This window comes from Meles meles, chromosome 12, assembly GCF_922984935.1.
Source record: "Meles meles chromosome 12, mMelMel3.1 paternal haplotype, whole genome shotgun sequence".
Lineage (NCBI taxonomy): Eukaryota > Metazoa > Chordata > Mammalia > Carnivora > Mustelidae > Meles > Meles meles.
In genome coordinates, this window is record NC_060077.1 from 56,864,651 (window position 1) to 56,881,682 (window position 17,032).

At 34.8% G+C, this 17,032-nt stretch overlaps 1 protein-coding gene across 1 annotated transcript in view; it reads right to left on the reverse strand.

Moving 5' to 3' along the window:
• CCDC178 (coiled-coil domain containing 178) overlaps positions 1–17,032 on the reverse strand; it is a 406,426-nt gene that overhangs the window by 318,321 nt on the left and 71,073 nt on the right. Inside the window, exons 10-11 of the mRNA XM_046024357.1 lie at positions 4,091–4,186; positions 3,804–3,940 (exon numbers count right to left, since the gene is read on the reverse strand). Coding sequence (XP_045880313.1) covers positions 3,804–3,940; positions 4,091–4,186 — 233 coding nt within the window. The remainder of the gene's footprint in view (positions 1–3,803; positions 3,941–4,090; positions 4,187–17,032) is intronic.

Genomic DNA, 17,032 nt, shown 5'->3' on the forward strand with positions numbered 1-17,032 from the left:
TACTATATGATTCCAACTATATGTCATTCTGGAAAATGCAAAACTATGAAGACAATAAAAAGATCAGTGGTTGTCAGAGTTTGGATGGGAGGGTTAGGGAATGAGTAGACAGGATACAGAGAACTAGGGCAATGAAAATACTCTGTATAATTCCATTATTGTAGATAAATGTCATTAGACATTTGTCCAAGCCTATTGAATGTAAAACACCAGCAGTTAACCATGATGTAAACTATGGATTTTGGGTGAATATGTTCTGTCAGTGTGAATTCATCAGTTGTACCAACTGTACCACTGTGGTGAAGGATGTTGATAATGTGAGAGTCCGTGCATGTGTGGGAGCAGGGGGGGATGTGGGAAGTCTCTATGTCTTCTCCTTGATTTTGCTGTGATATACTGGCTTTTAAAAAATAAAGTATTAATTAAAACTCCAACACTTGTACACCTTAAATATACACAATTTTTATTTCTGAATTAGACTTTTTAAATCTGGAAAAATATTTTAAAAAATAAATAACAAAATACATTTTAATAAATGTTAATCATATTTGGTGTTTTTTTTCCATAGAAGTTTCCTATTTTATATTTGTCTTTTTAGGTTTAGGTTTAGGTTAGGTTTTAGGTTTAGGTTTCATTTTCTAATGAATGAGAAAGCAGTTTTTGTTAGTGGGTAGAGTCTCCAGAAGCCATTAATAATATCTCTTGATTCTGACCTATCAGATATTGAGGAAACCTTACCTTATAGTTACATATGGTTTGGTGTTATAATTTATCCTGCAAAATTTCAACCTCACAAAAATTCTAATTTCTAAGAAGTAAATGAAGTGGCAAACATAAAAAATGTTCACTTGTCAATTTAAAGCACTTCTGCATTTAACATCCAGCTTCCGTCTCCAAGAACATCTTCCCTCAGTTTCAGACCTGTGCATCAAAGTGATATCTACACACTTACACTTGAATCATGCCATACCCAATTCCAAACCAAACATATGAGCATCTTCCCTCCAACCTTTCTTTTTTTCCTCCATACATTTCTCATTAATTAAATCTTAACTCATCCAATTACCACCAAAGTGATATCTTTAAAAGAGAAATGTGACCATACAGCTTTTTTTAAATTTTTTTTTCCTTAATATAGATTATATTTATTTATTTATTTTAATTTATTTATTTTTTCAGCGTAACAGTATTCATTGTTTTTGCACATCACCCAGTGCTCCATGCAAAACATGCCCTCCCTATTACCCACCACCTGTTCCCCCAACCTCCCACCCCTGACCCTTCAAAACCCTCAGGTTGTTTTTCAGAGTCCATAGTCTCTTATGGTTAGCCTCCCCTTCCAATTTTTTTTTAATTTATTTATTTTTTCAGCGTAACAGTATTCATTGTTTTTGCACAACACCCAGTGCTCCATGCAAAACGTGCCCTCCCTATTATCCACCACCTGTTCCCCCAACCTCCCACCCCTGACCCTTCAAAACCCTCAGGTTGTTTTTCAGAGTCCATAGTCTCTTGCCATTTGCAAAGATGTGGATGGAACTAGAGGGTATCATGCTTAGTGAAATAAGTCAATCAGAGAAAGACAACTATCATATGATTTCCCTGATATGAGGACGTGGAGAGGCAATATGGGGGGCTAGGGGGATAGGAGAAGAATAAATGAAACAAGATGGGACTGGGAGGGAGATAAACCATAAGTGACTCTTAATCTCACAAAACAAACTGGGGGTTGCTGGGGGGAGGTGGGGTTGGGAGGGGGGAGGGGGGTTATGGACATTGGGGAGGGTATGTGCTATCATGAGTGCTGTGAAGTGTGTAAACCTGGCGATTCACAGACCTGTACCCCTGGGGATAAAAATACATTATATGTTTATAAAAAAAATAAATAAATAAAAAAATTTAAAAAAAAACACTAATGGTACACCGGTTGTTGGCTAATTGGACATAATAAAAATATTTTTAACATACAGAGAAATCTTACAAATGTTTCATTATACCATTTCCAAAGATAAAATGATCAATAAGAAATTTTAACAATCTTCCTATATAATTATCAAATAGCATCATTACTCTTCTCCCTTCTTTCCTTCTTCCCTCCCTTCAGTACTTAACTGGGTAACATAGTATGTATCAGGCACTATGCATGAAGATGTGGATTCTCTGGGGAAGAAAATATGGCCATGGCCTATGCCTGCTCTCATGGATCTCATTTTTTGAGGGAATGAACAAGAGTCAAATATTCACACAAACAAAATTCCAAATATGGCAAGAGAAATGGAGAAAAGTAGGTGTGCCAGATACACACATAATAGACAAATTGAATTTAACTGGACGGTCAATGAAAAGCTTCTCAGAACTGACTCTCAAACTGCCTTAAGGATAAATGTTGGGAAGAAGCAACAGGAAAAATACCATAGGAAAAGGAAATAGCATAAAAATGCCACATGGGGGGTGCCTGGGTGGCTCAGTCGTTAAGCCTCTACTTTCAGTTCAGGTCATGATCCCAGAGTCCTGGGATGGAGACCTACCTTGGGCTCCCTCTCAATGGGAAGCCTGCTTCTCCCTGTCATACTGCCCCTGGTTGTGCCCCCTCTCTTGCCGTCTCTCTCTCTGTCTGTCAAATAAATAAAATCTTTTTTAAAATGCCATATAGGCTGGGGAAAATATGGCAAATAGGAGAAGATCAAGTAGGGCCATTATATTTGAACTACATAATAAGGGTAAAGCATGTGTGATATGAGACTGCACAGGCAGATATGTCCACCTACTCAGCGACATAGTAGGAGAGGTTAAGGAGGCATTTGTGTCCCCTCATTCCTGTTAACATTAATGCAGGTATGAAGAGAAATGGATCACACTATAGGAAGGAAGGAAGGAAGGAAGGAAGGAAGAGAGGAAGGGAGGGAAGGAAGGAAGGAAAAGCAAAGCAAAGCAAAGCGGGGGGAGGGAGGGGAGAAGGAAGAAAGGAAAGAGAGGAAGGGAGGGAGGAAGAAAGGAAAAGAGAGGGAGGAAAGGAGAAAAAAGAATGCACCTACCACAGTGTAGATAATGGGCTAGAAAGAGAGAAGAATGACTGCAGTAAACTAGCTTTGGAAGTCACTGTAAATTCACACAAGACATGATGATAGCTTATACTAGAGTGCTGGTGGAGTAGTGAGACAGATAAAAACACATTTAGCATGTGGGACTTCGTTCTTATCATGTTGAATATGAGGATTGAAATAGAAAAAGGAAGCATGAAAACCGTAGGTTTCTGAGCTAAGAAAACTAGGAGTGGCTAGAAAGAATTGAGGGTTGACAAGGACAGCAGAAGCTTAGTTAAACATATTTTAATTTTAAAGTGCCTTTGAGTATAAGAGGATATGTCAAAAGGAGGTGATAGGAGTGAGCATAAAACTCCTTATTAGATCATTTTTTCACCATTTTAATACCTCTAATGGGATTCAGAGTGATTTTTAAAGAGCAACACCAAGCAACATCTAGGGGCACCTGGGTAGTTCAGTTGGTTAAGCCTCTGACTCTTGATTTCAGCTCAGGTCATGATCTCAGGGTTGTGAAGCCCCGTGTCAGGCTCTGCCCTGGAAGTGGAGCCTACTTAAGATTCCCACTCTCCCTCTCACTCTGCTTCCCCACTCCAACTCAAAAAAAAAAAAAAAAAAGCTAATAGAAGTAAACAAAATTTAAGCTAATGACAATCACAAAAACTACCATAACCACCCCAGGAGAACAAAAATGAAGAGATGTATTATAATTAACATATTGGATATGTTACATCAAAATGAAAATTGTATTTGCACAATTACCTTTCATTGATTAAACCTGCCACTGTTTCAATATCAATTTCAAGTTTTTTGTTTTCTTCTGTCAATTGAGCATTTGCAATTGAAATATCTGAAAAGTCTCTTGCAATATTAGAAAGCTCAATATCCCATGATTTTTTCTTGAAGAAAAGAATAAAAGAATCATTTATACATGTCTTGTATCTCAGAAAGAAAAACATGGGTAATGATGAAATTACTTTTATTTGCATGAGTTAGTATGTAGGAATAGAGAATAGAACTCTAGGGAGAAGGGGGAAAGGTCAACTTACTGCGGCATAATAATCATTAAGTACACCCAGATACTCCTTTTCAAAACTTTTTCTCTTCCAGGATAGTTGATCATAATTTTTTTTCAAATCATCAAGCTAAGAAAAAATATAAAGGAAAAAATAAATGAATTATGAACCTTCCCATTCTTTTTTAAAGTAAGAAATATTTCAAATTATCTACTTATCATAAGTTAGTAAGTGTTGATTAAAATAGTATAACACCATAGGTTGTTGCCATTTATAAAAATTGATGCAAGATTCTGAATAGAATATAGCAAATAAAGTCTAACAGCGCTCAATTAAACAGAATAAAATAGAATGTATTTTAGTTATATTGTAAGAATTTATAAAAATTAGCAAATTTAAATCATAGTTATCACATTAAAAAATTAAAGAAAAAATAACACAAATATGGTCAACACTCTAGAGGACAACTGTGTGATAAATTCACTATCTAGTTTCAAGCATTTTCAAGCTAGTACAAGGAAAAACTATACAAATACAATACAGAGAGGAAAAAACATCAAACCATAAAATGCTAAATGCATGCCCACTGAATTCAATAATGAGACTAGATTATCTCTTATCACCATTATTATTAATCATGTTTTGGAAAATTTAACTAAATGCAATTGGATAATAAAACCAAATGTCATTATAATGTTGAATATGAATAGACAATACACTCTCAACTTTAGATGATACAGTTGAACACTTTGAAAAACAGAAGATTTTATTTTAAACTACAATGTATGACTTCGGTAAAATGAGCATAAGGAAATTAATAGCTTTTAACCATAACAGTAATAATCTGTTTAAAAACATAGTGACAATACTTAAAAACTTTGGCCAAAAAATATAAAATATCTGGGAATAATTAAACATAAAAGGGAAGACCTATATAAAGCAAACACAAATTCTGTTTTAAAAAGCTTAAATCAAGACCCACATGAAAAGAGTGATAAGCCATGCAAAGGTTTAATAGAATACACTGTCAGTTATCCTACAATTATGGCTGCTTAACTTGTCAATATACTAAAACCCACTGAACTGTATGACTTTAGAAAGAAACAACATAGTTAAGAGGCAACAGATCCAAAAATTAATGACAAAGGAAATAATAAGACATAGTTTTTCAAACCATTTCAGAACCCTCTTTATTATTTTACTCACATTACATATCATACCATCTGTATTACTATTCATTTAATAATTTTCTTTTTTTTACATATATATATATTTTTTAAAGATTTTATTTATTTATTTGACAGACAGAGATAGGCAGAGAGAGAGAGGGGGAAGCAGGCTCCCTGCTGAGCAGAGAGCCCGATATGGGGCTCGATCCCAGGACCCTAGGATCATGACCTGAGCCAAAGGCAGAGGCTTTAACCCACTGAGCCACCCAGGCACCCCCTTTTAATAATTTTCTTAAGGCAAGTCACATGTTTATTTAAAGAATCATTTAAAAAAAGAAACTACTCTTATTGGAAGTTAAAAATCCAATATCGCATGCAATAAAGGGATACAACTTTAAAAATAAATAAAAATAATTTATTAAATAATCTAAAAATAAAATACTAGTATTAAATTCTTCAACTTACCAAGAAAATACTAAGTATATTTTTCTTAGAATTATGATCAGTAATTAAAGAAATATTTGGATTGGCGTTGTATTTTGAAGATGGGTATTTCAATGAATTACAAATTTACCTGTATATTTAATAAGTTTGACATCTAATTGAACATTATATTTCTAGCCCAAATAAAAATAAGTATTTTATAATTTTTAGTTTCAAGAAGCCTTTGAAATAGCTTCCAGAATTGTTCTTTGGAAACTGTCCAATTACTAAGCTATGTACAAGCTTTCTTACCCACTCATTAATACCATTGTTGGGAAATAAGCATTTTTAGATACTGCAACATATTTTGAGTGTACTCCTTAAAGTTGTAACCAAATTACTCAGACAATGAGACATTTCCTCCTTAATGTAATTAAAAGGTTTATTCTATGGCTTCAATTTTGCTGGATTTTTTTCTTTAATGTGTTTCATCTATTAGAATTCTATTAGGACATTTTAAGTTTTGAATGAGAAAATACCTTTATATCTTTAGGGTAAATACCCAGTAGTGCAATTGCTGGGTCATAGGGTAGTTCTATTTTCAACATTTTGAGGAACCTCCATGTTGTTTTCCAGAGTGGTTGCACCAGCTTGCATTCCCACCAACAGTGGAGGAGGGTTCCCCTTTCTCCACATCCTCTCCAGCATCTGTCATTTCCTGACTTGTTAATTTTAGCCATTCTGACTGGTGTGAGGTGATATCTCATTGTGGTTTTGATTTGTATTTCCCTGATGCCGAGTGACGTGGAGCACTTTTTCATGTGTCTGTTGGCCATCTGGATGTCTTCTTTGCAGAAATGTCTGTTCATGTCCTCTGCCCATTTCTTGATTGGATTGTTTGTTCTTTGGGTGTTGAGTTTGCTAAGTTCCTTATAGATTTTGGATACTAGCCCTTTATCTGATATGTCGTTTGCAAATATCTTCTCCCATTCTGTCAGTTGTCTTTTGGTTTTGTTAACTGTTTCCTTTGCTGTGCAAAAGCTTTGGATCTTGATGAAATCCCAATAGTTCATTTTTGCCCTTGCTTCCCTTGCCTTTGCCGTTGTTCCTAGGAAGATGTTGCTACGGCTGAGGTCGAAGAGGTTGCTGCCTGCATTCTCCTCAAGGATTTTGATGGATTCCTTTCTCACATTGAGGTCCTTCATCCATTTGGAATCTATTTTCGTGTGTGGTGTAAGGAAGTGGTCCAATTTCATTTTTCTGCATGTGGCTGTCCAATTTTCCCAGCACCATTTATTGAAGAGGCTGTCTTTTTTCCATTGGACATTCTTTCCTGCTTTGTCGAAGATTAGTTGACCATAGAGTTGAGGGTCGATTTCTGGGCTCTCTATTCTGTTCCACTGATCTATGTGTCTGTTTTTGTGCCAGTACCATGCTGTCTTGATGATGACAGCTTTGTAATAGAGCTTGAAGTCCGGAATTGTGATGCCACCAACTTTGGCTTTGTTCTTCAATATTCCTTTGGCTATTCGAGGTCTTTTCTGGTTCCATATAAATTTTAGGATTATTTGTTCCATTTCTTTGAAAAAAATGGATGGTATTTTGATAGGGATTGCATTAAATGTGTAGATTGCTTTAGGTAGCATAGACATTTTCACAATATTTATTCTTCCAATCCAGGAGCATGGAACATTTTTCCATTTTTTTGTGTCTTCCTCAATTTCTTTCATGAGTACTTTATAATTTTCTGTGTATAGATTCTTAGTCTCTTTGGTTAGGTTTATTCCTAGGTTCTAATTTTGAATGTAGTTCTCAGCCATAAAGTAATCCAGAAGCCTGAATTTTTCACCAAGGAATACTTGAAGCTCTTTTTCTTTTTATAAAATTATCCTTTCTTTTTATAAATTAATAGGAAGTGAATTTCTTAAAAAGCACATATTAAAGAATAAGGGTTGAACATCCACTTACAAATCTGAGAGCACATATGAGTATTTGGTGGTTTTAACTAATCTGATTAATAATTTTAAAAGTTCAATGTCATTTTGCAATGGCTTGAATATGACTATTCAAGAGTATAATAGTGGGTAGATTTGCCTTTCTTGACAATTTTTTGAATATATGTAACTAGTTATTTTCTTTCATCTGCCTATGGCATTAGCATCATATGTGCTTAATCAAAAACATGGATTTCAGGATTTACCGCTGTTTCTCAAGAAGTCAAGAAGTCATCAATACATTTATATTTTCTTTATCTGTACACAGTAGCAAAGAATTCACTATGCATAAATTCATCATTTTGCAGTGAATGATAACAACTTTTATACTAGAAATAATTACTTTACATATTTGGTTATCTCTATAAGTAAAAGACGAATTGTTATTTGACATAGGCATTTAATGAATCATTTTGTTATATCCTTGAAACTCCCAGTCACCTGGTAGCAGGCTTGATAAATGTCTTACTAACTGCTTCAGCAGATCTGGACTCTGAAGTTAATTGTAATGCTAAAAACATTCTAAAGTCTCAGCATTTTCATTCTGTGTTACTCTACATACACTTGAGCATCCGTCTATTCTAACATTTTGATAGGCTCCCTATTTTTTGTGCTTCAACATGACAATTGTGGATTATTTAATAATTATGACCATTGTGACTAATCTTAGAATACATAATAAAGTAGACTTTTCTTCACCAGTTCATAAAATCCAAAAATCTAATAAAAATCAAATTCTTTCCACACTAATTTTTCTTTGCTGCTTGTAAACATTAGTAAAGGACTTTTAGGAAATGTTTTAATTTGGTTTTCATACCTATCTAAAGACATGTTAACTGATTCTATTACATTATTCACTAGTATCTTTATTTCTACACTTAACATCCATAATTTTTTTTTTCCAGAGAAAAAGCAAGAGAGAAAACATGCATCGCTGAGCAGGGGGAGAGGGGCAAAGGGAGAGGGAAAGCGGGAGATTCTTAACCAGGCTCCATGCACAGAGTAGATCTCAGAGCGATCTCAGGACCCTGAGATAGGACTTGAGCCAAAATCAAGTTGTGGAGGCTTGACCAAATGAGCCACTCAGGTGTCCCAAACATCTGTGTTTTCAACCATTTATCTAGGGCTAAATCTACAGAAGTACAAAAATCATAAATATATCCCAAACCAGTTTCTAATGTGCTTTCTAGGTCAGATGTGGTAGCTCTGATGCCTAAAATTATACATATTTCATATGCCAAACAATCGTAAATATTTTAGTAGATTTTCCAGGGCATTAAAGTGAAAATTCAGTGCCTTAAGGTCAAAATTAATGATCTGTATTACCATGCCACTGATAGGTGTTTGTCGACAGGCTCAAGAAGTGAAATTATGAAATGCTTATGAGCGCACCTTAACTACTACAGTATAATTCTTACATCCTACAATTTTTGAATAAGTACTATTATTTTAGCCCTGCCCTAAGCAATAAAGTCCCTGGAATCACACATGGAATCATTGTGTGCTAACTGCTTTCTTAACATAAATGATAATAAACACATAACTTTGAAAATGCTCATCACTGGAATATCTAAAATTATATAGTATGTCATGAATAGTAATCTTTGCAAGTAAAAGAAGAGAAAATGTGAATAGCTAATTAAAAGAAAATGAAAATGAATTTACTTCACTCCCAGGCAGGAAATGAAAATTAATCCAATACTGCTTTACCCAAGAATTAAGTTGCTTTGATTTAAAAACACCTACAGTGTTGGGAAAAGTAAGAAATCAGACATTTATATTGCTCACATACACATACATATGCACAATATACATACCAAATTTTCAGAACATATTTCAATAATATCTATCTTGAAAAATACACTTAGTTTGGTCTGACACAACAATCCAAATTTTGAGAATTTGGCACATACAAGGAACCAGCACATAAAAACAGCATACATAAAGTTATTAATATTTAATATTGTTAGTAGTAGTTAATAACTGTTTCATTCTGAATTTATTTGAAAGGTAAATCATTGAGTAAGGTGTAGTGTTATTTTTATTATGTTAAGTCACCATACTGTACATCTACCGTTAGTTTTTGATGTAGTGTTCCATGATTCATTGTTTGTGTAACACCCAATGCTCCATGCAATCCAGGCCATCCTTAATACCCATCACCGGGCTAACCCATCTCCCCACCCACCTCCCCTCTAAAACCCTTAGTTTGTTTCCTGGAGTCCATAGCATCTCCTGGTTCTTCTCCCTCTCCGATTTCCCCCCCTTCATTTTTCCCTTCCTTCTCCTAATGTTCTCTATGTCATTTCTTATGTTCCACAAATAAGTGAAACCATATGATAAGTGACTTCTCTGCTTGACTTATTTCACTTAGCATTATGTCCTCCAGTCCCATCCATGGTGATGCAAAAGTTGGGGATTCATCCTTTCTGATGGTTGAGTAATATTCCATTGTATATGTGGACCACATCTCCTTTACCCATTCATCTGTTGAAGGGCATCTCAGCTCTTTCCACAGTTTGGCTATTACGGACATCGCTGCTATGAACATTGGGGTACAGATGACCCTTCTTTTCACTATATCTGTATCTTTGGGGTAAATACCTAATAGTAAAACTGCTGGATCATAGGGTAACTCTCTTTTTTAATTTTTTGAGGAATTTCCACACTGTTTTCCAAAGTGGCTGTACCAACTTGCATTCCCACCAACAGTGTAAGAGGGTTCCCCTTTCTCCACAGCCTCTCCAACATTTGTTGTTTCTTGCCTTGTCAATTTTTGTCATTCTAAGTAGTGTAATCAATGTGGTTTTGATTTGAATTTCCCTGATGTCTAATGATGATGAACACTATTTCATGTGTCTGTTCGCCACTTGTATGTCTTCATTGAAGAAGTGTCTGTTCATGTCTGATGCCCATTTTTGGATTATTGGCTTTTTGGGTGTTGAGTTTGAGAAGTTCTTTATAGATCTTAGATATCAGCCCTTTGTACTGCCATTTGCAAATATCTTCTCCCATTCTGTGGGTTGCCTCTTTGTTTTGTTGACTGTTTCCTTTGGTGTGTAGAAGCTTTTTATCTTAACAAAGTCCCAAAAGTTCATTTTTGCTTTTGCTTCCCTTGCTTTTGGAATCATGTCTTGAAAGAAGTGCCTGTGGCCAATGTCAAACAGGTTACTTCCTTGGTTCTCCTCTAGGATTTTGATGGATTCCTGTCTCACACTGAGTTCTTTCATCCATTTTGAGTTTATCTTTATGTATAGTGTAAGAGAATGGTCGAGTTTCATTCTTCTGTATACTGCTATCCAGTTTTCCCAGCACCATTTAATAAAGAGACTTTTTTTCCTGCTTTGTTGAAGATTACTCCACCATAGAGTTGAGGGTCCATATCTGGGCTCTCTAGTCTATGCCATTGGTCTGTGTGTCTGTTTCTGTGCCAGTACCATGCTGTCTTGGTGATGACAGCTTTGTAATATAGCTTGAAATTAGGCAACATGATGTCCCCACGTTTGTTTTTCTTTTTCAACATTTCCTTGGTGACTCGGGGTCTTTTCCGGTTCCATACAAATTTTAGGATTATTTATTCCAGCACTTTGAAATATGCCAATGGTATTTTGATTGGGATGACATTGAAAGTATAGATTGCTCTGGGCGGCATAGACATTTTAACAATGTTTATTCTTCCAATCCATGAGCATGGAATGTTTTTCCATCTTTGTTCGTCTTCTTTGATTTCTTTCATGAGTGTTCTATAGTTCCTAGAGTATAGATTCTTTACCTTTGGTTAGGTTTATTCCAGGGCATATTATGGTTTTTGGTTGAGGTGAATAAAGTGTAATTAATGGCTCAATGAACCTCCTTTGCAACTTCCTACTAATGTGCTTTCTTGTGTATCAGAGCCCAGGACAGAAAAGAACAGAAAAGAAGGCAGGAAGTCCAGGAGGCAGTTGCTACTCTTATTTGTGAAAGCATTCAAGATGTAAATTAGTTTCGACCAATAGGAGATACAGTCACACATATTATGGATAGTAAAATTGAGGTAAAAGGCATATTCCTGATTCTTGGTTGCTTTCTTTAGTTTAGTTTTGTTTGTTTTCTGTTGGCAAGTAAGGTGGTGAGGTGTGAATATTGTATAGTTGCGTTTTAGTGTCTATCCGCTAGCTGTGGGTGCTGCAGCACTGTGGCATCAAGCAGCAGTGGCTACAGCTTCCGGATCCCAGCTTTCTAATCCAAGGAGCAGGCAGCCCCAGATGTCATAGTTCCTGTACTGGTCAATTTGGAAAACCTCCTGAAGTCCAGCCTACAGCTCTCTCGGCCAGCTTTGTAAACTAGTTGAAATCTCTAAATCCCTTCCTGCCTAAAACAGAATGCTTTTTGTTTTCTGTACTATACTCTGACTGATATGATGGCAATTAATAACACATACTATTTGTACCATTAAAAAAGTACATTAAGAGAGCCGGGATGGCTCAGTCTGTTAAATGTCTGACTCTGGTTTTGGCTCAGGTCATGATCTCAGAGGGGTGAGATGAAACCCTGCCTCAGCCTCGGTGCTCAGTGTGAAGTCTGCCTGAGACTCTCTCTCTCTTCCTCTCCTTCCCCTCTAATAAATAAAAAAACAAAATATTTTTTAAAAAGTATATTAGGCTTTTATCTAATTATCATGAGGAATATCACAATGTATTTTTAAGTAAAAGAGCAAGTTTACTAAATGTGTATATAGGAAAAAACCCTTTTTAAATAAAAATCAAATAGTAAATTGTACAAACAGATACTATTATATATTTAGAGGAGGACAGAAATAATATGTGCAAGATAATATACTGTTTTGGTAACACAGGCTACTTCATGCAAGATCAGAAATGGGAAGAACATAGGTATTACAATTGATAGCTAAAACTTTGTATCTTTTTATTTATACCATTTGCCTAGGTGAACATGATACTTAATAACATTTACAAGAAAATTAAATAAAGAAATGCAGCACCTAGTCTACACAATCTCACTGTTTTATAAATTGGATGAGTCATTAATAGAGTGGAAATTACTGAGGACAGTTGAAAATAAAAATAATGAAAACAACAAAGTGGGAAAACATTCTGCATACTACACCACTGAAAAGAGAACATATATATTTTAAATAATTAGTAACATAAGGGATTCATAATTGGTAATGTTTTAGACAGCATACTGAATGAAAGATTAAGTTTGAACAGAAAATCTCAGTATTTAAAATTATTAAAATCATGTAAAGAATAAAATGTTTTTCTAAATGAATGTACCCTTTATATATATTCTCCTTTAATCAACACGTTAACCTCTAAATCCCTCTCCTGAAGATTTTTAACGTACAAAATTAACATATACCTAGTTGTTCAAATGAGAAAACTCAATCTCAAAAGGATAAAATATGCAGGTCACAACTGGAAAGTGGAGGCAAAATGTGAGCCTGAGCCTTTGTGACAGCCTCTAAGATAACATTCTAAATAAAGTGCTTTAAAAATTCTCAGCCTTACTAATTAGAGAGATGAAAATTTAAAACCACAGTGGGATAAATTCTACAAAAGAACTATAATTAAAAATAAATAAAAGACAATATTAGAGGATCATGTTAATCTGAGGCTAGAACTCTCATACATAATGGCCTGAGTAGAAAAAATGTGTAACTATCTTGGAAAAATTTTTTGGCATTAGCTACTAAAACTGAACAGAAGGGGTTTTTTTCGCCTAGCAATTCCCAACCTAAATTAATACAGAGTTCCAATGTGTATTTCAACTGCCTTGGTCTGAAAAACTAGAAAGAATGAATGTCATAAACTGGAACAGGAAAAACTGCAGGTTGGATATCTAAAGTTCAATTTTGGAAAACGTAAGCTTGAGATACCAACTAGACATCTAAGTGGATTTGAGTTGTTAATTACAGATACATAAAGCTTATTCTAAAAGACAAAGCCCTGAGAGTCTCAAATATTTGTGCAGTTGGGGAAATATAGAGAAACCAGAGAAGGACACTGAGAGCAACTTTCCAGGAGAGTAAAGAGAAATAAGAATAGTGCGTGTTAGAAACCAAGAGATAAAGTTTCCAGAGATAGGGTATAATAATCAGTTTGCTTAAGTGCTACATATTAAGTTAATTAAAATAAGGACAAAGAAACAATGATTAGAGTTAGCAATATGGAAATCACTTTTGACCTAAATCAGCGATGCTCTGGTTGAATGGTGAAGACAAAAAAGAAAATTAAAATGTGTCTAAGATAAGGGTGAGAGATATTATAACCAAATAAGATTTATTACAATAATGCGAGGCTGAACATTAGGAAACCCATCAATACAATTCACTAACTTTATATGGATATGATACAGATAAGAGAAACTATGTAAGTATTTCCTTAGGTGCAAAAGAGAATGTTGACAAAATCTGACACCTGTCCCCAATTAAAAAAATACTCAATAAATTGAAACCGATATTTTCTTAACATGACAAAATATATATTGACTCCTAAAGTCAGACTCTTACTTAAAGGAAAAAACTAGCATCAATCCCATCAAGAGAAGAACATAGCAAGGAGGCCAATGATCTCTACTACCATTTAACACGGTAATGGATACATTAACCAATGTAATCAGGTAAGAGATAACTTTTAAAAGACATAAAAATAATGAAGGGATAATAATATCTGTATTTACAGTTGAAATAATAGCACCCTTGGAAAAGCCAAAATAAACAATGATTAAACTGCCATAAATGATTTTAAAATCGGTAAATTAGCAAAATATGAATTAGCGTTATTGATTTTATATACCTAAATATAACCAGGAATAAGAATTAATGAAAGAGAAAATTCCCAATTAACATGCAACAAAATAACTAATTAGGGATAAACTTATCAAAAATATGGAAAACCTATATGAGGAAACCTTTTGAAAAATTTTCTAAAAGACACAAAAAGAGAACTGAACAAATAGAATGGTATCACCTTACTGGCTTAATACATATTGGTTATCTCATGATTCTGTAGAACAGAATGCTAGTGGGTTAAGTAAACACCCTGTTTAAGGTCTCACAAGCTGAAATGATGATTTCAGCTGGCCTGGGCTCTTCTGCAGACTCCACGGAATGAGCCACTGCTAATCTCATTAAAACTGTGGGCAGAGGGGTGCCTGGGTGGCTCAGTGGGTTAAAGCCTCTGCCTTCGGCTCAGTTCATGATCCTGGGGTCCTGGGATCAAGCCCCACATCGGGCTCTCTGCTCAGCGGGGAGCCTGCTTCCTCCTCTCTCTCTGCCTGCCTCTCTGCCTACTTGTGATCTGTCTGTCAAAAAAAAAAAAAAAAAAAAAAAAGACTGGAAAGAATTCATTTCCCTTTCACATTTTTTATATGGCCCACTCCATTTTAAAGTCAGCAATGCCTGGCTGAGTGCTTCTCATGCTCTGTTTCTGACTCCACTTTCTGCTATATTTCCCTGAATTTTTCTATCCTCAGCCAAGAGGAAGAATAACCTTCTGTAGTTCTCAACTGCACCCTCTGGAATTTTATCCACCCTCTCAATTCTTGGTTCCACCTTCAGGACTCTTAGTCTGACCATTTGGGTCATCCTTCCTTTTTCATGAAAAGTAGCACAAGTTTGCAGGTGGACAATTTTATCAACCTGCTTCTTTCCAGAAGAATCATGAGATCCAATGGCTTTCTTTTATTTTATACACTGTCGGTCTCTTTCAGTATTTTGCTGATATAAAATTCACAACATGTGGGTCTCCCATGTAGATCAGGGATGCATGCATTCATTCATTCATATATATGTACATATGTATGTATGCATATCTATATATGCATATAATTCATATGTACGCATATACATGTTTATGCATACATATGCGTGTATATATGCATGTATCTGTGTTCGTGTGTGTATTCCATTAGATAGTGGGGACATGTCCAAAATATTTTTTAGATAATCACTTCTCTATTTTTGGTTACACTGAAATAGTCAAGAGTCAATAGCATTATGTGTCCTTCTAGATTAAGGTATATGTGAATCACTTCAATTTAAAAAGAATTTCAATTAAAATTGATTAATATTTATAAATTATACCCAAATATATTAACTTAAACTTTAGCAATTACTTAGAATATAGTTTTCCCCTAACATATATAGAGCCACCTCTATAACTAGAAAATGATTGAATTTACAACCTTAGAGCATTTTTATCATCTAAAGAATACTAATGAGGGGGCGGCTGGGTGGCTCAGTGGATTAAGCCACTGCCTTCGGCTCAGGTCATGATCTCAGGGTCCTGGGATTGAGCCCCGCATTGGGCTCTCTGCTCAGCAGGGAGCCTACTTCCCTTCCTCTCTCTCTGCCTGCCTCTCTGCCTACTTGTGATCTCTCTCTGTCAAATAAGTAAATAAAATCTTTTAAAACATTATAACAAATACTAATGAAAGTAACCAATATTTACAGTACTTAATACAGAGTTACTCTAAGAGAACTGTGAAGTATAAGAAATCCAGTGGGTAATCTCATCTAAAAGTTAATCAGAAGGCACCAAATGCATACAAAATTATTATGGGAATAACTTTTCTTAGCTCTCCATTTCACTCAAATCAATTGTAAAAATTCCAGAAGCTCTCTCTTTTACAACATAGATAATGTTTGCTTAAGACAAAGTCTAGGAATTTTTATTTTAAAGAATTAGTAAATTAAGTGATAAATGATATTGAGGAGGGAAAAACCCTCTAATACTTATAAAAAAACATGAAGAATTGGTATGTGGTTTTTTAAAGTTTTTTAAAAATGTATTTTTTAAAAGTTAAAAGTACATGAAACTGCAAAACACAAGAAGCAAAGAACAAATCTTAATCACATGCAGTTTACAGTTTGACTTCTAGGTCCCATGTGTGTATCTATATAACAAAAAATTTTAATGTAATCAAGATCATAAAGTTATGTATTGTACTTTTTTACGTATTGTGCTTTTCATTTTACATGAATATTTACCATTTCAAAGTCCCAAAACTACGAGTATTTTGATAACCTAAAATACACTACACCAACTCAATCTGAAAGAAAAAAAATGTAAGCCTGCCTTACTTGGTGACAAAAATGTCATAAAAGACAAAAATGGCAACAGACCTCTAGATAAAGATACTGGCAAAATTACAATTAAAATAATGCATTCTCTTCATGTTCAATTAAAAGTGAGACACAGAGTAACAGAGTACACAAAGTATAATGCTTCTGAACAAATTCATTATCCAATCTATACTATTAGCAAGCACGTATGTTGCCATTGAATCACTTAGTACCTTCCTAGAGTGCAGCCAAAAGCGATGTACACATATTAACAGTTTTCATTTAAATGTGAATATGAACACACCCACATACATCTCTCCCT